The sequence below is a fragment of the Pogona vitticeps genome, chromosome 4, assembly GCF_051106095.1.
Source record: "Pogona vitticeps strain Pit_001003342236 chromosome 4, PviZW2.1, whole genome shotgun sequence".
In the NCBI taxonomy this organism is placed as follows: domain Eukaryota; kingdom Metazoa; phylum Chordata; class Lepidosauria; order Squamata; family Agamidae; genus Pogona; species Pogona vitticeps.
The window spans coordinates 202,544,600-202,569,259 of record NC_135786.1 but is presented as its reverse complement, the minus strand read 5'-3'; the positions used below and the strand labels follow the sequence as shown (position 1 = coordinate 202,569,259).

At 37.2% G+C, this 24,660-nt stretch overlaps 1 protein-coding gene across 21 annotated transcripts in view; it reads left to right on the top strand.

Moving 5' to 3' along the window:
- The window catches only part of EYA1 (EYA transcriptional coactivator and phosphatase 1), a 129,165-nt gene that overhangs the window by 85,126 nt on the left and 19,379 nt on the right, over positions 1-24,660 (top strand). For all 21 annotated transcript variants that reach the window (XM_078393831.1, XM_072999037.2, XM_078393829.1 and 18 more), the window contains one exon: positions 24,454-24,512. In XM_078393831.1, the coding sequence (XP_078249957.1) occupies positions 24,454-24,512 (59 nt within the window). The remainder of the gene's footprint in view (positions 1-24,453; positions 24,513-24,660) is intronic.

Sequence of the window (24,660 nt, the reverse complement as noted above, 5' to 3'; positions counted from 1 at the left end):
GTCTTTTCTTTCTCTCCCTCACCTCCAATATTGTAAACTCTGGTTTTATCCTTAGAGACCTTCAGAAACAGTATATTACATGGCCTGGAATTTTTGCTGGGCATGATCCCTAGGCACCCAGAAAGTGATATGAACGGTATTTTATTTTTCTCTCAGAATAATATAATATATTTTATGGTCATTATGTCTAAGCAGCAATACATGATCAGTCATTTCATTGATGTGTTAGTAATATCCTAAGCTTTTGGTCTTTCAAAAGAAAAAAGCTACACCATAACATCCAAAATAATTTTTCTGTCTTGTAAACTTTATATAGCTCAGTGATTTAGGTTTCTGGCTGCAGAGCCAGAGGGTGGGATTTTGATTTGCCACTGTGCCTCCAGGGAGAAGAGCCAGCCTATGTGGCTTTGGGCAAGCTGCACCAGTGTAGTCCCAGTGTGCCCCCAGAATAGTAAGCCACTTCTCTGTATTCTGAGCCTTGAAAATCCTGAAAAAGGTCACCATAAATCAGATTTGACTTGACAGCATATTTTTAAAAGCTTTATATTGTGGATTATGATTGAATAATAACTTCATAGCTGTTAGACACTTTTAGTACAGATTTTGAGCACCATAGCCATTGTTGTCTAAATGCCTTCTGAATTCCATATTATCAAATGACTTTGTCCCCATAAAAACTGACAACCAACATCCTTTATTTCAGTATTTCTTGTCATACTTTTTCTGTGACATGTTTTTCATTTCAGACTCATGGGATATTTGGTTATATATATCAGTGTAATGTGTTCCTATTAAGCTGAGCCTCCAGTTAACTAGCAATTGTGCCCTCTCATTGCGTTCACCCCTAGTTTTACTTGTATGTAATCTCTGTTGTTTTTCTGTGGAATGTACTTTCAAGTGAATATGGTTAGAATTGCAGTCTTAAACCTCATGCATTAGGATTAGGGAAACTTCCAAACTTGGGTGGAATGAGGAATATTTTCTGTTTTCAATGGAAATTTCACCATATTAAGGGTTAGGGTCAGCAGAAATGTGCTTCTTGTATTTGCTGAACCCAATGGAAGAAATTTCAGTTTTGCCCTAATGGAGTGAACCTTCTGAAAATCGCATCACATTAAATGTGGTTCACCACATCATAGTTCTTGAGAAAACTGCTTGGGATTTTTAAAATCCCCTGATACTATGTTGACTAGGACCAATTTTTTGCCATAATGGCAAAAGGCAGTAGATGGATTGTGATATATATTCTTACCTAGCTCTTTTTGTTTCTTACATGGCAAATGGCTGAAATCTAGGGAAATTACTTACTACCATTCTGCTGACTTTGCTGCAGAATGCATGCATTATAATTGTATGTTTGTGTGGTTTGTGCAACAACATGTGGCTCAAGGGATCTAAAATAGCTCATCCTGGTGCATTGGCCTTAAGTGCAATTTTACAGCAGTAGTCTCTTTTGTTTATGCAGTAATTTTTGAACAGTTTGACTTGAATAATGATTTTATAGTAGTGGCTTGGGATCTATGTGTTGTTCTGTACAGATTTTTTTTAAAAAAAATTCAGTGAGTGAGACCCAGACTTTGGCTCACTTAGTGGAACCTTTTCTTTTCCACTTAACATCTTCCTCCTTCATTCTCTGTGAAGGTATACACATTATCCAAAGTGATGGGGACCGTGAATCCAGTACTTTAGATTAGAGGACTCAGAAACAGCTATGAACTAAACCAGAGAACATTTATTCAGAACAATTTATCTTCATCATAAGACTCCAGATACAGTATTCTCCAAGAGGAAATTAGCTCCAATCTTTCAAGTCACTTAAAGATAAACAAGGATAAGGTTACTTTCACAAAACCCCTTTACCCAGCAGCCCAACCATCAGTCAGGGTTTATAGAATTCAAGGCTTCCCTCCTGAATACTTTTGCCAGCTGTTGTCATCTCTTTCATTGTCTCAGTAGTACAGTTGGGTCCGTCACCACAGCAGAGTTCTTTTTCCTTCATTCAAGCATGATGTCCAGTTTGACTTCAGCTGTGTACAATTCTCTAGACTTCTTCACAGATCCTGTTGTTTGTCCTCTTCTGTTTGTTTTTCCTCCTCTGCCTGGGACAACTACCTTCTTTATGTCCTCCTTTTATCAGGAAACCTTTTGGCAGTTTTTTCCACCTGTCTTTCCTCCCTGCCCCTTAAGAAGTAGCAAGGTTTGGGACCTTGTTACCTGGTAGAGTGCCTCTCCCTCAGATTGACCTCTCAGTCTTTGCTACTATGGGTGGCAGCCCCAAGGAACATCTACAACTAGGAAATTGGCCTTCCCAGTGGTAGCCACCTCATTGTGGAACTTTCTTCTGGCTCCCATCCTCCTTAGTTTTAGAAAGTAAATGACACCTTTCTGCTTTAACTATTGAATCATGTGCTGGCCCTATCTTTATTGTTTAATTGATGCTGCTGTGTTAGGTGGTTCTTTTTACAGTGGTGCCTCAATTTATGGCCGTAATCCATTCCAGAAGATGGACGTAACTCGAAATGGCCGTAAGTCAAAGGACCATTTCTCATTGAAATGCAATAGACTGCAATTAATCCATTCTGGCAAAAAAAAAACCCCAAAAAACGAAAATAAAGCACACAGCAAGCTCCATTAGAAGGCACAGAAACATAAGCCCCCTAGCCCAAACCCCCCTGCAAAACTCTGTAAATGTACTTACTCAGAACCAGAAAGCAGCATCAGGTAGTCCGAAGCCTCCTCCAATCGCACATACTCTAACTGTTGGGGTGAAAGAACTACAAAGAAGCTCTTCCTCGACCAATGGTTCACCCTGTAATTTGAATTCCCTGCCTTTTTTCCCTGCCTCTTTTGATCTCAACTCGAAGCTCTGGCTGGAAGTCAAAGCAAAATTTTGCAGCTGGAGCTGGTCGCAACTCAAAATGGTTGTCTGTTGGGATGGTCATAAGTCAAGGCACCACTGTATTTATTTTTTTATTTTAAATCCGTTTGGGTTTAGGGAGGGTTTCTTTTGTCTGTTGTTTTAGTTTATGCTAGATGGGTAGGTTAGAAGTTAAATATATAAATATAAATATAAATATAAATATACTCGCTCCATAAGACGCACCTTTCCATAAGACGCACCAATTTTTTAGGAGAAGAAAACAGGAAAATATAATCTGTTTTCTTCGCTCCATAAGGCGCACAGACTTTCCACCCCCCTGTTTTGTGGGGGGAAAGTGCGTCTTATGGTGCGAAAAATACGATATATGGTGCTTCCTGCCTCCTGGTCCAAATGAAACAGCAGCTTTTGGATAAGGTAAAGGATCCTCACTGTGTATCCTTGCCAAGAACCCTTGGAGGGCCAATGGGACATGGAGGCAGACTTTTCCTGTGGGCTCAAATTCACCTGCTGACACCCTCCAAAATCTAGTCTAAAGGCAGCTTCAGGGAAGAGAGGTAGCCACTGTGCATGTGGTTTGTTTGTGTTTTTTCACAACTACCACAGTTCTCCAGGATTTCCCCAGCCAGATTTCTGGCACCCGTAGCCAAAAAGTCCAAGTCCTCAGGGGACTTTCAGTACGCACACCTAAGGCCAAACATCTTATCTGCAACCATTGCAGCGGGAGAGAGTGGATAGGACTTGACAAATGTCATATCAACTTCCAAGAGTTGTGGGCTGGTAGGTTTTTTTTTTTTTTTTTTTTTTTGAGAGCCACCATGTACAGAGCCTAATGAGAAGAGAGGTGATCCATCCCACAATCCCTTGTAGTTCTCAAGGAACTTAATAAATCCCATCCACTCTTCAGTGGTACCTTGTTTTCTATTTTCTCCACTAAAATCAGTGTTAATGTGCCGATGGTCTGTATGTTTTGTTATGAAATGAGACTAGGACATCAGTTAAATACAGAGTTTACATACCATGCAATTACGCTAAGCAAAGATAATTCAAAGTAAATCTTGTTTAAATCATTGTAACTCTGACATAGAATAATAGCATCCATTTATAGAATATAGTATTTAGTTAGAATATTCATATACCACATTTAAACCAAACAATAGGAATCCTATTGCTTATATACACAGGTGTGAGTCAAATGTTTTAATTGCTATAGAGAATTGCCACTAGTTAAAAAGTTGAAGCTTGCATTTTTAGTTGCATATGACTTGGTGCAGAACAAGAAATACAATTGTTAGCTTATTACTACAGCAATTCACCATAAAAATATATGCAATTTAACTTATGCAATGTATAAATAGGAGTCTGTCCAACATTCTTAAACTAGTTCAAATCAATCTATTTAAAATAGTTATTTCATACTGCTCAAACTGTTCTGAGCCAGGAGAGCCCAAATTATTCTGAACGGTTTTTTTAAAAAACTGTAGTTGCAAACCTCAACAAGAGGAAAGAGCTGGGACTAAAACAAACAGCAATAGTCTCAACCAGCACACCAAGATACTGTATGCAGAAATGGAGGCTAAAATAGAAAATATAAGAATTTAACAAAGTTAAAGGTTAAACTAAAACTTCAATTTTAGTTTAACCTTTACGCAATTCAGGTCGATAAGGGTTCAGTAGCATGAACAGAATACAGTACAAATATGTTTCGATTTTACCAAAATGTGTACTTTCCTATTTTTTATTTCAACTTTCTTTTAACTGATTTCTCCATTTTTTATATGTGTCCTTTTATTGAAAAGAAACATGACCATATGTGATTCTGGGCAATTTTCCACTTCCATATATGACATGACAGCATGGGAAATACTGGTCTGTTTAAATAGCATGGGATTATTTTTGGAGCTTAGGGGAAACAATGAAAAGGTTGAGCTTGAGAGTCAGGGTCTCTAGAGGATTCTTGGGTTGCAGGGGTGCTATAATAAGACTTTAGTCTCAGGTTCATTCTGTTCAGTGATTGAACAGAAGTACAGAAGGGGAATGACAGGAAAGCGATCTCATCTTTGTCACCATTTTTCTGCTTAGTGTATAGTTGATGGGTATCTCTGAATTGCATAAAAGTAGCATACACTTCTATTTTGTCTTAAGCCTTCATTTAAAATATAGCTGGAAACACTAGAGAAGGGGAAGGGAGCAATTATGTTGCACAACTCTTGAAGTTACATAGTTGAGTTACAGAAATTTGTTACCCTGTTCCCCTGCAAATAAGACCTAACCTGAAAATAAGCCCTAGTATGATTTTTAGGATGCTCGTAATATAAGCCCTAACCCAAAAATAAGCCCTATTTAAGTGAAACCGTGCTCTCCACCGTTGTGTGGCAACCAGAAGAAGATGACATGACTGTATTTGAATAAATGTAGATAGTGGTACATGGAAAAAATAAAACATCCCCTGAAAATAAGCCCTAATATATTATTAGGAGCAAAAATTAATATAAGACCCTGTCTTATTTTGGGGAAACATGGTACCGAAGTTAGAACATGACTGTGTTTAAAAAAAAGGACTTATGATAAATGAATCTCAGTTGAATGTTATGCTATATAAAAGAGATAAACCCACATGCATGAAATCTTTTTCCGTAGTTATGGTAGCGTGATGCTGATGGTGTAACTTCTGGAGAGGAATTCACCATAGAAGTTATCTGTTGTGTGCAATTTGCTTCCAAAAGGTTATGCCATTAGCTTCATGCTGATGTAACTACAGATGAGGATTTCGACCACTGTTTCTGAAGAAAATATAATATGTGACCCAGGGTGGGGGTGACAGGACGGGTCTCCTTGACCACAGAGTCCATGAGCTCCATGCTCTTGTTGCTATTCAAACTTGTATTTAGTAAGTAAGGGAATGGGGTACAAATGTTGGGCACCTGGTTCGCCCTATCCCAACAGTCTACGGGGGGGGGCTTAACTCCTTGCTGCCGTTAGTTCCCAGCTAGGCCCAAGTTCCAGTCACCAGGCTGGTACCATCTGGGATCTAGTTCTCCATACTGACTTCAGCCAGTTGATGCCTGATACAGGTCACTAAATCTCCCCCCGGTCATCCCACCTCTAGAGGCTCTGCCATGGGTGCTTCTTCTGCCACTTCCTCTGCCAGCACCTCTTTTGAAGAAGGGAGCTGTCACCCGGAAGATTGATAGGGTGGTGTCCCTAGAGTGGATCTCAGAGGATTAAACAGTGGTGCACCTCACCCACATTCCTTCCTTTAGCCAGGTAGAGTTGGACCCATTCCCCCATCTAAGGATCCTGGATCACCAGTGGGCAGTCTTCCTTGAGGTCACAAAAGATGGGAGGGGTCTCTTCCTTCTGTCTCTATTGGCTCCTCTCCCTCTGCCAAACCTTCTTCTGCCGCTGCCTCCTCCTTTAATTCCAGGTCCTGCCAACATGTCCCTGCCTCCCTATCTCCAGGTTCTGCTCCTCTGCCTCTACCCCTCATTCCCATCTGGAGCCCCTCTATTGCCTTCTGCATCCTCATGCCTCCGGGGTCTCTCTACAGTCTGCTAGGAGGCACAGGTCTAAGACAGATAGCCCACCGGAAACAGCTGGAGTGCATACCCTCAGTAATAGGGTTTGTTTGGTTTTTTTTCATTTTACTGCTGCACTATTGGAAATTATCCATACTTCTAATAACTCTGTTGGCCAGTTTTTGTCCGTTTAGGCTCATTGCAGTTTTGACAGTTCATTAATAAAGGCATGATCACATTAATTATGTGACCAGGAAAAAGAAATTGAAGGGAATGTCTATAAATCCTCAATATGCTGCAGTTCATACACTTCCAGCTAGGTGGGCATGAAATATATGTTAATGTTAGAAAACACATTTTAAACAGTATTTTTAATATTAAAATAGAATTATGAGATGGCATGGGATGTAATCTTTTATAAATATAAAGATTACATGTTCTGCTCTCGAGGGTGTACTGGTGACCACAACTAGGAGTGAAGCATACCTCACAATGTAGGTTGTATGCCAGCTGCATATGTTTTAGAGAAAGCAGATCTGACAGAGTGATGGATCTTTACTTAATTCATCACTGGACTACTGCAAAGTTGATGGTTGCCCTTGACCTCAAACTTCAGTTGATCCAAAATACGGCCAGATGTAAAATTTGAAGTTCACAGTCTGTAGTTATATCTCAATTCAGGCCCAAGTCACATTGTTGCTTGTCTCCTTTATGCACTAAATAGCTTTGAAAGTGGTATATATAAACTGACTTCTTTGAAACAAGGCAGATGGACCCAGATTCCACAAATCTTTCAATGTTTGACTGACATTATGTGTTTGGTGAGCTTGTCCTTTAGTGAATGGTCCCACAGCTGCCAGACCAAAAACCTTGATAAATATGTCTACTGATTTATTTTTCCAATGAAGTTTGAATATTGTTCTTATTTTCACCAAAGAGTATTCAGTTAAGTCTGTGACTTAACTCAAACTCAGTCCTTCAGGAAAAAAATAGCTGAACTTGCCAATATTTGTGTTCAAGCAATTTTTGTTTGGTCACCTTGTTAATTTCTATTCCAAAATGCACATATTTTAGTTTTAACATTAGTGAAGACTTTCATCCTGTTACCTGTCCTTTTGACCTTAAAATCCTTTTCTGTTCATTAGCAACCATTTCAATTGTTACTTAGCACCAGGTAGAGTGAAACTTTTATTTTCACATTGTCAGAATTCATATAATGCACAAAACAAGGCCACAGAAACTGCATAACAGTTTGTTTAGAAGAATAGAGACTTATCTTAGTTTTTCTTGTTAGGTTTTTTAAAAAATTGAATAAGAAAAGAAAACAAATTAGTAGTTCTTTGAGTCATTACTATGTGCAAAAAAAATCATAGTCAAACATGGAGACTAATGAATTTTCATTTCTTTCTCATCCAGTTTTTTTTCTTTCGCCGCAACCTCTGAGCATGCTAATTCCATATAGCAAACACTATTCAGCCCTGTCTATTGAACTGAATTACCACACTCAGGACAACTTTCCAGAGTGTGGTAATTCCTTTAGTATATCCGTATTCTCACACTAAGAAGAATGCGCTGTGGGCTAAACCGCAGAAGCCTGTGCTGCAGGGTCAGAAGACCAAGCAGTCGTAAGATCGAATCCACGCGACGGAGTGAGCTCCCGTCGCTTGTCCCAGCTCCCGCCAACCTAGCGGTTCGAAAGCATGCAAATGCAAGTAGATCAATAGGGACCACCTCGGTGGGAAGGTAACAGCGTTCCGTGTCTAGGTCGCACTGGCCATGTGACCACGGAAAATTGTCTTTGGACAAACGCTGGCTCTATGGCTTGGAAACGGGGATGAGCACCGCCCCTTAGAGTCGAACACGACTGGACAAAAATTGTCAAGGGGAACCTTTACCTTTACCTTTTCATGCAGTATTAATGTACATGATTTTTGATGTCTGGATTACAGAGTTCAATGAATGAAAGATATTTGCTGAAAGATTAGGAATAATGACATTTACCAACTGTCCCTGACCTGATGCCTTGGAGTACAACCCACAGCATTGTGGCAATAAATGATGCTGGGTGGAATATTGGGAGCTGAAGTCCAAAACATTTGGGCAGTGTCAGGTCGAGGTGTTCAATCAATAATTAAACTGTAAGACATGCCATGTTCAATTCTTGTCACCAACACATGGCCATGTTTACTCTAAGATCAGCATTATGGTCTTTACTATTACTCTTTATTATGGACTATTAGTAACACTTATGATTTGGTTCCTGAGTCAGTAGAGTTAAATTAAGCAAGGGATTAAGAAAAAATCCTGAGCCCTCTCTTTTTTTCTTGTCTGCCAGCAATAATTTTCACTTCAAGATTACACTTGATGATGACAGTACAGTATGAAAAGATATTTTGTACTTCATTGTCTCAGCAGGACCAGCAGATACGACTGAAAAGTTATCAGAACTAGTGCAGTCACAAGCAAGAGCTGATAACTAAATGCTGGTAAAGTTATGACCAAACCAGTTAAGTAAAAAGCTAAAGAATTGTAGACTTTATTGCAACAGTTTGTATTGAAATGTTTTTAAATGGTTTTCATTTTAAATGAATGCTTTTCATTTTTTTGAGACCTAGCCCCTACTTTCACTGCAGTCTGATATATATATAACTCTTTTTTTGTATGTTTTCCACCTTCCAGCTTTTTCTTATTGGCTTTTTTTTTACAAAGAAACAAAAATAAAAAAGGAAAACTGATATCAGTATTTCTAAAACCACGTGCAGCTGTGGCCTGACCCAGTGTGTATCAAAGCAAAGATGCATCAGTTGCTAACAGGGAAACTAAGGAGTTACCATAAGTAGATCAAAGTAGCTATGCTATTTTCCCGATCCATCTCTTTTAAAAAAAATACTCAAATATAAACAATTCATTGCAATTATGACCAAAAAGTGTAAAACAAACAAGTAGTAGTAGCAGCAGCAGCAGCAGCAGCAGCAGCAGCAGCAGCAGCAGCAGCAGTAGTAGTAGTAGTAGTAGTAGTAGTAGTAGTAGTAGTAGTAGTAGTAGTAGTAGTAGTACTTTATTAAGGTCAACGACCAGTAAAACCAAAACAATATAAAATAGATACAATTATTGTTTCGGGCAGGATAATAAAATTCCATTAAAACATGATAAAACAAACCCTTCTTTCCAATTAATAACATCATATATCCTTAATATTGGTAAAACTTCAGTGTTATATTAAAAACATATTATACATCTAAAATCACCTACCCAAACATCTGTTTATGAACAACCATGCAGCACAGAATTTGGCCACTTGTCTTGTGATATAACGGGTATTGTCTGAGAGTAGCCACTGCACATAATCCTCCTCTGATCTCCCAGGAGATTTAAAGATAATGGGAAAACAAACATGTACATTTCAGATACAGTGTTGCCCCGCTAGACGCTACCCCGCATGACGTTGAAATCGCTTGACGATGACATCTTTGCGATCGCTACTGCGATCACAAAATGATTTTTCCAATGGGGGAAATCCACTTTACTTTGATTAGGAGCCTGCTTTGCGAACTGTTCCACAAAATGATGTTTTTCCGGCTCCGCAAAATGGCTTCCCTCCCTTCTAAAAATGGCTGCTTTCCAGATGGAAGCTTCGCATTACAGCGTTTTTAAACAGCTGATCGGCAGTTCTCTATGGGCAATCTTCGCTGGACAATGAGGTATTTCCCCCATTGGACCACATTGACCAGTTTTCAATGCATTCCAATGGGGATTTTTTTTTCCGCTTGACGACGATTTCGCTTAACAGTGATTTTGCTGGAACGCATTATCGTCATCAAGCAGGGCACCACTGTACTGAATAGGAAGCCAAGGCAGGTCTAGTCTCTGACTAATATGAAACCAAACAAAAAAAATTCCTAGAAATTTGCTACGTTTCTCTTTTGTCCCACCCAGTCTAGTCTAGTGTGAGAAAGGGAAAAGCAAACAAGTACACTTCATATACTGGGTCAAAAGTCAAGGACAATTGCTAACTAATGTTTTCAAAAGTAAATAATTCTGTGAAATCCACCATGTTAACCAGACTGGTCTCAGAAAGGGCAAAACAGTAATGTATGCATTTGACCTTGGATGGAAATCTGACTGATATAGAACAAGCTCTTCCTTCCTCCTTGTACAAGATGGAGGTGTGAACTGACATTTAAAAACAATTTGTGTGCATTCTTGATGATGCAACATTGGATTCACATGCTGTGGCAAAAGCCCCAGTGGGCTTACTTCAGAGCAGAAATATCTATATAGGCTAGACTCTGAAGGAAAATGCCAATGATGTTTCTTTTAGAAAGAGAATGAGTTTTCAGTTGTCTTAAAGGAGTTTGAAGAATTAAGAAAATTAGTGTATTATTAAACAGTTATGTTACATGTCACTCTGCCGTACTTTCAAACCCATCTGGATGGGTTTATGCAGGCAGCAAATCTAGATTGATTTATCCAGATTTATCCAGAGTCAATTAGCAGCAGTGCATGTCAAACCCTGTTTAAGGCTGTAGTCTATCCATATTTCCATGTTTTGGAAATTTCCATTTGGATTCAGAACTAATTTCTGTTAGTGGAGGAGCTTAGGGGAATAGCTTCACAAAGCTGCTCACAACAAATGAAAATACAATACAGCAAACAAGTTTTGTAAAGATTCTGTTGTAGTGTTTCAATGATCAATAGGTTTGCATTCAACAGGATGATGAATTGCTATTCTTCCTCCCCAGCACTCCTTATTGGCTGCCCTTGATAGCAGAGAAAATATTCATATGACAGAAGAGAAAATGAAGAATGGCCTATTGCCTCGAATAGACATTCATTAGCATTTTATCTTAGTTTATTTTTTATATTATATGTAAACCGCCCAGAGTAGACCTGTTCTAGATGGGCGGTATAGAAATCTAATAAATAAATAATAAAGTATTGGATTTTAGCCTATATAAATGTATTATATTTCTCAAAAAGATTAAAATTCAGAACAATTTTGAAACAGTAAGGAACAATGTATTAAACTAATAAAATAGAGAAGATTCATTAAAAAGGAAATGGAATCAAAATGTTTTTCAAGCTTCATCTAAAGTAAACGAAAGAAGCAGCCATTTAGATCTCGTGGTAGAGGATTCCACAATTGAGGAGCCACTGCAAAAAGTTCCTGTTCCTTGATATAACCTAATGTAAGTTTGTTGCTTATAAGAAATAGGCCAAATAACAGAGCGCCAACGCTAAACTGGAATGGATACAGGAAAGCAAGTATTTCAAGTTTGAAAGGGATTGTACCTTTTGTTAGATTAGATTGTGCCTGGTGCAAAAACATATCAGTTTACACAGGAGGTTAAGCAGGAAAAAGAAGCAATGGCTTCTTTCATTTCAAATATAAAATCCAGCAGTTACTCAGATGTGGCTATGGCATTACATTTACTCACTATGGGGCAAAGTTAGTGTATGGTTTGTTTGTTTATTTATTTGATCTATAAATGCCATTCTTCTCCCAAGACAAGGACTCAAAAGATTAACTTAAAAAATGCAAACAAAATAAAAAAAAATCCAACAGTTTAGCTATAATTCTTTCTGTGGATAGTTTTTGAAGAATACAGTAGATCTACTTCACTGACACTTTTTACAGGACATCTGACATCTCTGTTTTGAAAAATTATATTTGAAATGCATGCATACATAAAAATGCTACCTTTGTTATTAACCAAAAAAAAAAGGTTTTCACCGTTTGCCTTAAAATATAGGATGCACAAGAGATGGTTGTTTGTCTAGAACAGGTCCACATCATACTTAAAGTTCCTGATTATGGTCTAAAATCTCATTCTGCTGCATGTGGAATGCAGAATCATTTTTTACTATTTTTAGACATTTTGGCATGTTCGGTGCATCTTTTCCCTCATCCACGTGTTTACCGTATGTAGTTAAGACACATATAGAATTGTTTATTACAGAATGCATCCTTTAGCTAGTATAACATAAGAAGCCACAGAGAAGTAGACAGCCTGGCTGTGACAGATGGAATAGCCTAAAGTGAATCTTTACCCTCGCATTGCCTCCTCTAGGGCATTAATGCCATCACTCCATGGTTACATTACAGTAGCCACTGATGAAAAATAAAGCTCATCAGCCTTGACTTTACCCTGGTTTCTCTCCAGAGCTAAGTGGCACAATTGCCATGCCTAGATGTGTGCAGGATAAAAGCTGGTCTAATAGCCTAACAGGAACCATCTGTTGTAAAAGTGTTTATATTAAATTGTGTTATATCCAAAGTGTGTGAAATCAGTTTTGTTGGTGGCAGGTCAAATTCCCCTTCCCCTCAGCCTCTCCTGTGCTCTATGCGCTCTCAAAACTGCTCCATAGAATTCTGAAATCTTGGAAGCAGATTGGGGTCATGCATGAGGCTGTCAAGGCAAGTGAGCAAATAAATCCGTTGAATAAAGAGCAGTTGGATCCAGCACATTGACTGCAAAATCTGCATAGGGTCAAAGAGAATTCCTTCAAGACAATGTTATTTTTATAGCTAACTTTATTAAATTCTAGCTCATTCACTGCCCTCTCTTGAAATCCATCCAATGTCCTGGCAGAAATAGATGACCAAATAACCATAGTGATAATTAGTGTAATCATACAAAGATTTACTTGAAAGTTAGCCCAATTTATTGAATGGGGTTTGGTCCCAAGTTGAAGTATGTAGGATTGTGGTCATTATCATTCTACAATGATAAGGTCTTCTCACTATTCTAGGAACAGTGGGTTAAGAATCTTTCACGTCTATATAAAATCCTGGCTATATTTAAATAATGGCCTTAACCTTTTTCATGTTCAAAGCTGTTTTGGAGAGTCCACAAGGCAGAGGCAATAAGAAGGGGCAGTACCTATAGCTCCTAGAGAATACTTTGCTTCAAGAGAGGAGAGAACTTAAATAAGACCTCTTATACTGCTGGCTCAGGGCTATTCTCTCTTGGGTCCACCTCCTTTTCCTCCAAATAGCAGGATTGCCACTTTCTTGAAAGCCGGAAAAAAAAATCAGGAAAATTTGTAAGGAGTCAGGAAAATTGTGATTCAAATGTTGGAGTTTTGACATGCTACTGGACGAGGATGATCTTCTCTTATGGAGCAGAAGAGAAGTACATGGAAGAGTTATAACAGAAATAAACAACCTTGGGTGCGAGGGAGGGGGATGGGACAAATTTCTGTGCCCAGACCTTCCCAGGCTGCACTAGCCCTTGAGATGGGTTAATGTTGGTAACAGAAAATATGTTTTAAGTTTAGGGTGGAACCTTAATGGACCTCCAGAGGTCACTTGGGTACTAGAAGCATCCAGCAGCTCCTGGGTGCCACGTACCATGCATGGGCTGCATGTCACCTACCCCTGCCTTATAAGAACAAGAGAGCAGCCTGGCACTTTGTCACTTTACAGGATATCAACTGAGACATGCTGCTGAGGTTATCATACTGGCTTCAGGAATCATGGAGCACCTGGAAGCAGGCAAACTATCCCAATGGCTGAGTCCAGGCCCCAGAGTTGCCAAAGTTGCTGCATGCCTTCTTTGTCTCTTCAGTCCCAGTTGATACCGAGACAGCTGCTAGTCTCCTGGAACGTGACACACATCTAATTTTGTTTAATAACAAGGTTGATGTTATTTTTCCAGCAGAAAAGAATGGTGGATTTTGGCTATTTTAAAAAATGTATTTTAATTTTACTTAACAATGACAATATTAACAATATTAATCAATACATAAATTCATATATTTCCAAAACCATCTTCCCTCATGCTCCCTTTTTTCATTCCCTGCAACAGAATCAGATCCAAAATCTTATGCCAAGGCTTTTCTAGGAAAATATAGTCATATTCCAAGCATGTTATAAAAACCAACAAATCCTCTATGCTTTGAGGAGTCCCTTATTATCTATTCCATTTATATAAACAATAAAAGGTTAGGGTAGCAAAAGAATCCAAATGTTTTATTCCTTTAGCTATATGTACTGTAGCTTGGTAGTTATTTTTTTCCCCTGCTGTTCCACCTGCCGTACTCCAGAATACCATGTTGCTGTAGATACCGGTCGCATATTCTTTCACCCTTTAGCTATAGCCTGTCTCTCAGTCACCAGAAGATGGCCTATTAGGGGTTTATTTGCAATTAGCACAGTTTCCACTAAGAAAAGAAGTGCTGTATCCAGAGATTTAGTAATTAACTGATTTATCATTTAACAATTCTTCTCACAACTCTGTGTGTGTGTGTGTGTTGCAAGACCACCAAAGAGGTTGAAATGATCTCCTATACTTACAGCCACTCCAACACATAGGTGAGAGCCAAAGTCGTGTCAGTTACCATTTTTAAAATATTTTCAAAGCAGTCTCCCTAGCAATAATAGAAACTTCTTTATGCAGAACTTTTGTGAACATCTCCAACCACTTCTCTTCATTAATCTTAATATTCCAATCATGTTTCCAATGAAGATTTGCTTCAATCAACAATGAATGATGTTTTCATACTGCTCCTTTACTTATTTTAGCTAAAGAGTAGAGAAGATCTTCAAAGAGGGTGAGGCATCTTGTGACCTACTTCGTGATGTCAGTTTGTCTAATAAAATTGCTTATTTGATATCAAGTTAGCCATGAAATGCCCCACTCTCTAAAGTGGACCCTCTTAAAATCCCTAGGAAGAGGTTGTTGATTGACTTTGAAGTCTGCTAGCCTAATAAGATCAATCTTTTCAAAAACTTTAGGAGTTAAATTTCTCATTATCTGTGAGAGACCTGGCTAACAATATATTGGTATTAGTGGGGAAATGTCTGGTAAGACCTTGTCCTTTCTTTGTTTCCACAGTTCCATTGCAGGATATAAAGTGCTATTAAAATTTTGAAGCTGGTATTTTAAGTCCTTTTTCACACAAAGTATTTTTTCTAACTCATACAGTATATATCTAGTAGTTACGTTTCTATTTGAAACAGGGGGTTGCCCTGCTATTATGTCTAGCTTCATCATATGATGAAGTTGATAGGCTTCATAATATGTGTGGAGTAACAAAATATCCCAGCCCCCTTTGCTAATCTTTTCACAGCCTTTTATTATATCTATGATTCACTGATGTTGCAGTGCTGCATCTCCCTCTCCTTTGTGAGCCTGTGTGGTTTCTTTAGAGATGCAGCTAGAACCAGTCGGATGAAGTTGGTCTGTTTTTTTTATAGTGAGTCTAATGAGCTATGATTCTGTTGACTGTTTGCTTTATTAATATAGTGGTTTAAACAAATACTCTTTATTCTGTTCAGACCTTTTCCCAGCATTGATGTTTGCATGTTCCTGTGTTTCAAAAAGAGTGGGGGAAACTCTTTGATTTTTTTTAAAAAGGTTATTCTATACCCCCAAATGGGGAATTCAGCTGGAATTCACCCCCCCCCCCAAATCACAAGGGATGAACTTCACTCCTTGACTCCCTAAAATTAAAAAGGGTAAAATAGTCTGCTTATCTAGGACTGACACTTCATTTCCCCCACATATAGTTTAACTGGAATGGACTAGCAAATATTATGTAGCAATGGACAAGATTGTGCTGCAAATTTGCTGTTGTCTCAACACAATCAAAGCCTATCCTTTATTGCAGTTATTCCACAGAACTGTTGACGTGCTATGTAGAACTGAGTGGCTAATGAAATTGTGTTGTACTGTTTATGTGGGTAGATAAAGTACAGGAAAGATGCATCAGCGCATCCATGTTTTAAGTAAGGCTGAGAAAGTTGATATGTGATCCCAATTTCCTTGTTTTGCTGGGATAGTTATTCATCTATAGCTCTTCTTTTAAATGGTTTCCCCCCTCTTTTATGAGAAAGCAATATATAGCATGATACACTTAGAATGAGGTTAACTAAGAGCAGGAATTGTCATTCTTGTATGAAAGAATTATATATATATATTCCGATTGCAGAAGGAAATCCTATCCTCTCATTATTGTCAGTAATTTAATTTCTAGGCTCTGGAATCTATCACTAATTTTTGTCTTAACCTTTTGTTAACATGTATTGATGTAGTAATTTCTTTTGTCTGAATGTAAAGTGTGTAAGCTCATTCTACTGGTTTCAAATGGAAACTCTTCATGGTCAGTTTTAATTCATTGACTGTTAATCCACAAATTGTCAAATGGAATGAAATGGATTTCAAGAGCTTTCTTTGTTCTTTATATCTTGTGCCTATCCCACAGGTAATCTGTACCTTTTTTTTTTTACTCTTTGCACAGAATAATTATTGTGGGAAAGTAGAGAAAATGTCCAGGTCACAAAAGTGCAGACCAGACAGGGATGACAGGTTATGCCAATTGAGTGCCAGTATTGAGAACCTGTGAAAGACAGTGTCTCCTTTTTCACATGGATTTATCTTGTACGTTAACAGGAATTTTGTGATGATGGGTTAGGCAGCTCACAGAACCACTTAAGCTTTTATTGTCCATAACCAAGAGGCAGTTAGGGCAGGCCTAGAAGCTACAATAAAAATATAAAGGAATTTTCTACACAAACATTCTGTAATGATGTTTGCACATAATAAGGCATACTTTGGCAAATTATATATCCTATCATTTGATATATCTTAATGAAAGCAAGTAATTTAAATAAAAAGTAAAATAAGTGAACTGAAAGTTGGCTTATTTTTTTCTAAAGGATCAAGAAAGAAGTCATTTGTTCCTGGGAGTCAGTTGGGAGTCAGAAATTCTTGCTAGTTTACTATAAGCAGGTTTAAATCGTCCTTCCTACCTTTACTGTTTGTCCAATCACAAATATGATTTATTAATTTCATTGAAACATACTCTTGAATACATAAATACAGGATTGCATGCTAAAGCATGTGAAAAGCATGAAGCAGTAGTATACAAAGTGGAAATCTCTGCATGTGACAAATTCTTAATTTGGATTTTGCTTCAACTTGGAGCTTTTCATCATGATAAAACAAAAGCATGTTTTATACTTATGATACTCTACAAACAATATCCCTGTGCCCATGCCATGTAGTGGATAGGAAGTAAATATTGGCTGGACGTGATTTGATGTAGGAGGAACCTTTTTTATGTTTATAGTATTTAAACAACTTTAAACATAAAAATGTTCCTCCCACATCGAAACACTTATAATATTTAAACAACTTTTGACGAAACTCCAGCAGTGGAAGACAAGAGGGCCTGGTGTACTCTGGTCCATGGAGTCACAAAGAGTCAGATATGTCTTAACGACTGAACAACAACAAAATTTAAACAACTAAAGGACATTTATATCATTTAATACACTATAAACGTATTTTTATAAGATATTTAAAAAATTGTTCTTGATGAGTACTAGTTTCTTGGGTATGGGAATCTTAAACCAGAGTGGAAGTTAAAGTGAAAAAATTAAAGCAATGATATTAAGAAGGTAACATATGTACCAAGGGAACTGTTATCATCACATATCAGAATGTTGTTAATGATGACAATGACAAGGATTAAATTGTATGATAACAGGTGCAGTATTTGAGAGAAAAACATGAGTTCCCCAGACACAAAAGATTATGCCCAAACACATCAGCAAGAGAAGCGCAATTTAGATCCTACAATATAGGGTAGTAAGTGCAGAAGTATGCACTGAAAAATTATCTTACTAAAAGACCCACTCCAGTAGCTCTCATAGGAATATGAGGGCTCTGGGGTATGTACAAAATTTTATTTGGTTTATTCTGTGAACAGGGAGTATCTTACACATGACAGAGAAAATCCCTGTGACCACATGGGCTTCTCCCCTTTGAAACTGATTACCAGAAAAATGTTTTTAGGAAGATAGACACTGTTCTGTAATATGTATTCAGATAGTACAAAATAAAACTTTTTGGGCAAGTATCCTATTTTTGAAAACTAAGAGCAGACTCATTGAATCAATTGCTAAATGGGAAACCTGCACTTGTTAAATTCATATGGAGTCAGTGGGTCTACTCTAGTCAGGACTAGCAATAGAGTATGGGCCTTAGTGTTTTGTGGTTGTGATTTTTCATAGTGGCCATCTCTGTTACAAAGCAACATAACCATGCCCTGAGGAATTCACCAGCTAAGTGGAAACATAACAGGGGAAAGGGGAAGAGATGGAGCAGAAGTGTAACTACTTGCACAGTTTCACCCACTTAATGCTGCATTGCCACATCAACTTCTGACGTATCCACATAAATCTTCTCCAAGAGATAGGGCTTTCTTCACAGTGGCTCCAACCTTACAGAACCAGCTTCTGCCTCACCCCCTCCCTGTTGATATCTAGGAGGCAGTTAAAAACATTGCTTTTCAGGGTTGGTCTTCCACACAGATCCTAGCTGATCATCTTTTTCCCTTCCTCTTTCCTCTGTCCGCTCTGGTTTTACATAATTGGTCTGTGCAATCTTTTTAAGGGTCAATTGTATTACTTTTAATGCTTTTATCTTTATTTTTAGTTTTGTATTATATTTGTTGCAACTACCCAGAATAGTGCCTTGGCACTAATGGGAGCAGGATATCAATAAAATAAATAAATAAATCCACCAGACTTTATTTATGTACAGTATTACCTTGCAACATCCATAGTTACCTTTACGTAGATAGTTACAATTGCACTGTTAAGTGTTTTTTTCAGTTCGACAGGAGATGCATTCTGTTTGTTTGAAGTTCTATCAGTTTTATCTTACAGATAGTAAGCTTATATGAAAATGCAAGTAAAGAGATGAATAGTATTTCTGAAAGAAACAAGCTGTAGATGTTCTGGGCTTGAGATCCAAAACCTGTGTGTAGCTTTGTCGCTTTAACTACATGTTCTCACACATACTCGGAACAAATTTCTGTACTGTTCGTTCAGTAGGGGGAAACGAAGAAATGGGGATAATTGTATAATGACAGATATGAGGAGAACAGAGAATGCACTGATCATTTCCTGTGACTTGGCCACCTTCCAGCAAGTCTCAAAGGACATCCTGATGTAAAGGCTAAAGGAAAAGAGCTAGTTCTGAAGAAGCAGTCTTTTTCCTTCCTCAGCTCATTTTACTTTGTAAAGCAAATCACTGAAACAATTAGTTGACAGCATGGTGTTAGTTTTCTCACAGTAAATTAGGAAGATTAAGCAAACATGGAAGTGCATTTCAGCTATAATCAGCAGGTTCAGACCTATAGAGAGTCAACATTCTCAAAGGATATATTTATAATGTTATTCATATTGTCTCCTTTCATTATATGCAAACCTGCTTGTAGCTTTAACATGTATTATTCACTGAGATGGAAGAGTGACTTGATTTTACCTCTTTTTTAATTTTTGAAGCATAGCTATTATGTTGTAGCTGACATCTGTTTTCAGCAAAGTTAAGGGGAACATATTATTTTAATTTTTCCTAAAATATATTGCATAGTAAACAATATTTTACATTCTGCTGTCTCATGTACACCTTGGAGACTAACAGACTCATATAACAATAGGCAATAAAATAAAATAGGCCCATGGTAGGTTGTATATAAAGTTATGTCCAACTATTAAATCCTCATTTGCTGCTTTATATTGAACATATGCATAAAAGCAAATATTTGGCCAGACTTCATTATTTATTTCAATTGGTTCAGACTTAGAGGTGCAAACTGTAGCTGACTGTTCTGTGCAGCTAATAACTGTGCAGCTAATAAGTTTTGTGCACATGGATCTACACTTGTGAGTAACAGACAATTTCATCTAAATGGCACTACTGTATATCTTCTCAAGTAAGAGAAGAATAAATGATGCTGTACACCTGAACGTTCATCCCAATATGAACAATGTATTTTCTGCACAGACCTACTTGCCCATCACTAGCATCCCGGTGGAGCACAAAGGCAGCAACCACTTCCTTCTTTGTCCATTCGTTCTGCTCACACTATCATGTGTTTCTCTACCAGAAGTTGCCACCACCATAATTCCCCATAATTCTGATATATATTGTGTCAGTAGTGTTGAAATGTATCCTCTTCACCATTATATACAAGCTAAAATATGTGTATTCTTTGCACATATCCTGCACAAGATAAGTCTTCAAAATCTATTTTTTTTTAAAAAAATAGTTATTAACCATACAACCATTAGTTAACTTGTTCATAACAAAGAAACCAATATGAACTTACAATTTGCCCTGCATTTATGGTTTGAATATTTGGAATATAAAATACCCTTTTGTTTTATATTGTTCCATCAAAGTAGTTCACAGAATAAAGTCTAACCAGAATGATTTTGTTGATCAAGTGTATTGCAATTCTGCTACTGCAGCAGTTCCTTTGCACTTATTCATGTTTTAAAATTTTCAAGAAATTAAAATGGATTTAAAAATCTCCAGAATTTTATGAAAACCTTTGAAGTTGTCAGTAAGTGCAAAAGGTTTTCAGAAGTCTAATGATGCAGATAAGAGATTAGATAGCTATCAGTCATTCTATTGAAGTTCATTAGAATCAAATCCAAGTTATCGCAGTTCAGCAAATTAAGGTTTTCCAAAGTTAAGTCTTGTAAATGTGTTGACAGTTAATTATATCTAACCTAGAATAATGCTTCAGATACCTGATTCTTGCAGTGAAAATCCTCCAAAGGCAAAAAACAAACACAGGATGTTTAGAGAACAGATACAATAGATCCATTAAGAATTAAGGGCTAATTGGACTCTGTCAATTGCATTTGCTGTTTAATTATTTACTTTTTTACCTCTATCCCTGAAGTTAAACAAGATTTGTTTCTTTTCTATCTCCCAAAGTGTGCATATACATTTTTTTGTCCTTTGGTTCCGGCTCTTAAAATAGAAGATACCAAACTGTTGTTTTCCTCTCCATCTTTTTAGTTATTTGTATCTCTTCTTGTTTTCATCCCTTTTCATTCTTTACAAGTATCTCATGATGAGCTTCTTTCTTTACATTGTTTTGTTTCTATTCATTTTTGTTTTGATTTATCCCCACTGTTTCTTCTTCTACCACCAAACTCTCTCTTTTACTGGAAACAGTGTTGTACTGTTTCATCCCACTTGCCTTTTTCTCATCTAATACCTGCTGTTCTTAGGTGTGTGTCAGAGCATGTATTAATCTGAGACCTTGTGTATGTTCAGAGCCCATCAATTCAGAAGAAGACACAAAACAGTTGGGTTTATTTGTTTGTTTGTTTATTTGTTTGTTCCATTTCTAGGCTGCCTTTCTCTCAATGGGGGCCATCAGTAGCTGTTAGCAAGCTGCTGGTATCTCACTGGTTGTCCCCCCAGAGTGACAAAGCAAAGCAAATTATTACTGGCTATTCTGGGATAGACTATTGTTATATGTGAGTTAAAGGATTCTAATTTCATTTCAGAGTCCAAAATATAAACGAAAGAAAGAAAGAAAGAAAGAAAGAAAGAAAGAAAGAAAGAAAGAAAGAAAGAAAGAAAGAAAGAAAGAAAAAAGGAAGGGGGAGAAACTTGAGTTTCAAAGTAGTGATTGTCTCAAGAGGGATGCAAAGAAAGAAATGAGGGAGATAACTTCCTGCCTAATTTCTGGTCATGGAAGCTCTTTAGGGTTCCCTTCCATTCGCAGAACAGCACCTTTGTTTCTAAGCCAGTATTTTGCTTCTGTCCCCAACAGACTTTCTGCTATGGTACTGAGAATAAATTTCTGTTGTTCTTTCTCCCCATGCAGCTGTACCTATACGAATAAGGGCTGCTCTGTTCTTAGAACTTCTTGCCTTTGCCCCTACCACCCATTATCTCCAGCAGATTAATGGTGCCACTGTTCCTCTTTTAAGGAAATAGATTTAAAAGGGTTGAGTAACAGTACTAATAGTGGTTCTTGTGCTGAGTAGAGCAGGACTCACCGTAAAATGTCAGAGAAGGTCCCACCTTCTCAGTTGACAAGCCACCTCTGCACCGATGTGTATGTGTGCAGGTAAGGACAGAGTTCTGATTGTGTTAGTTTGTTTGAATGGTTATGTTCATCTTAATGCTATTACTGGTGCAGATATCAAGCTGTTACAAACAAACGCTGCTCAGGGCATCATTTGTTGTTGTAAGCCCGAAGAGGATGACATGGGCAATTGAAGTTTTGCTTCTTTTGTTTTTCTCTTTTCAAATTTCACTGGATATAAAATATTCTTTTAATAAGGAAATATCTAGGGAATTGTAAAAACAATATTTTTCATTCAATTAATTGTTTTCAGTAATGCTTACTATGTATCATTGATGATGTACGTACTTAATTTCAACAAAACCTATTCTGAACAACCTCCAGGTTCTCTTCCATCTTGTCCTACCCCCAGCATTATGGTATGTTCAGCTCTTCTGCACAATATTTTCAAAAGGCAGTCTGTATTCAAAAGACCTACTCTCTCAGGCATCATGTGAGGCCACATAGACTTTTTCCCTTTTTTCTTATCTAAGGTTGTTGACCTCAGGAGAGGAGAAGAAGGTTATGAGGTCAAAGTCTTTTCCTCCTTGGAGCTTGCTGCTTGCTGGGAGAGGGTTGGCTGGAAAATAGATGTTTTAGAACAGGGGTTAAGGGTCATGATTTTAATTCTGTTAGGAACAGCTGTTTTGAGTTTCTTTCCACTTCTATCTCCCCTCCCTCCATCACAAGTCCACAGAGAGAGTGAGAAATTTGTTCAGAGAGAACCGGTAACAGAAATATGTGGCTCTAGTATGTTGGTTGCTTTTAAAAATGCATCATCTTTGCTTTTAGAATTCACATGATGAGGAAAAACAGGAGGACTTTTTCAATATATGGGATATATAGCTCACGTTATAGCTCAAATGCCATTCTGAAAGGCATTTTATTTGTTCAACAAATGTCAAATGCAAGTAACAAGCTATATTCTGCATCTCAGCATTAAAACCAATGCCAGGCTCATATTTGACTGTTTAGGGGCACATAAACCCGATTTTACAAGTGTATTTTGTGCATTGATTTCAATGGAGGGAACTACATTTCTACATTCTGTAGAAATTTAAATTAGAATTTTAGGTGTCTAAGAACAGGCAGGGGAGAGAGAAAGTTGCTCACAACTCAAGTGAAAGGGGGGAAATGTAAGATTTTTTAATTTATTTATTTATATTTTTTTGTCTGCACTGATCTGAAACATTGGCCTCAGGCTGTGTTGGTGTGTGGCTGAATAGCAATCAGAGGTCATAATTTCATTGGTGGTTAGCATCAGGTTTAATTTTTCTAATATGTTACATTTACCAAAATGTCTGGTTTTAGTTACGCACTGCTTGAAACAGTTTGAATGGTTAGAAGTTTGAAAGTACCTGAAAGGGTGCAGCAACATATACAGAAATGTTTCAACTGCTTTTCTTTCAAATCATGTGAATATTTCTTTTCTAATTCTAAGAATAGTGTCTAACAGTATGCATTTATTTTGTTACAGCAACATAAACCTCAAATGTATCTACTGGCTTGCTTTCAGGGAGGAGAGGTTAACCACATGAGGGCTTAAATACATGGTTTATTACAATTTACAAATAAATGTGTTGCAACCTTCTTTTATTTATTTATTTATTATTTATTTATTTTTGATTGGGTACGGAAAGATCATAGAGAAGGGGATTTGGAACAGGGTACTGAGGTAAATATAAAAATACAGCATGGGATAGAGAACAATATATATCATTATTACTTTTGCCAATATGTTTTCTTACTAAGCTTACTTCACACATCTTGCCATTTTTTCTAAGCCTTTATCTTATATCTTCTTTCTTATAATTTTAACCCATTCATGTTCTCATGTCTCATACAATTATACAAAGGTTCCCACTTTTTTCTAGCTTCAAAAGTTTCTTTGTCCTTTAATACTTCAGTTAATATATACATCTCTGATGCTTTGAAAAAAAATTTCTATTAACTCCTGGATTGTTGGGCTCTCCTCTTTTTTTTTCAGTATTTGACATATAAAATTTTTGCTGCTGTAGTTACATGTATGATCAAATATGTTTTTTTCTTTTTCTATCAAATCTGGTATTATATTCACAAAAACTGTTCAGGTTCATATGGAATTATAGAGGATAACATTTTTTTGTAAAAACTCATGGACTAGTTTCCAACCTTTTTTTATTATAGGAGTGTGACCAAGTTCATATTGATGATGTTTCATCAGATGACAATGGCCAGGACTTAAGGTAAGTCTAAAATGAGTGCCTGACTTTTAATATATATTGAGAAGGAGAAATAGATAGAATGTGTGTGTGTATGTATGTATTTGTAAGATTTCTAAAACAATTTTTGTTTCATTTCTTTTTACAATCTTCCTAAATTACAAGTATAATA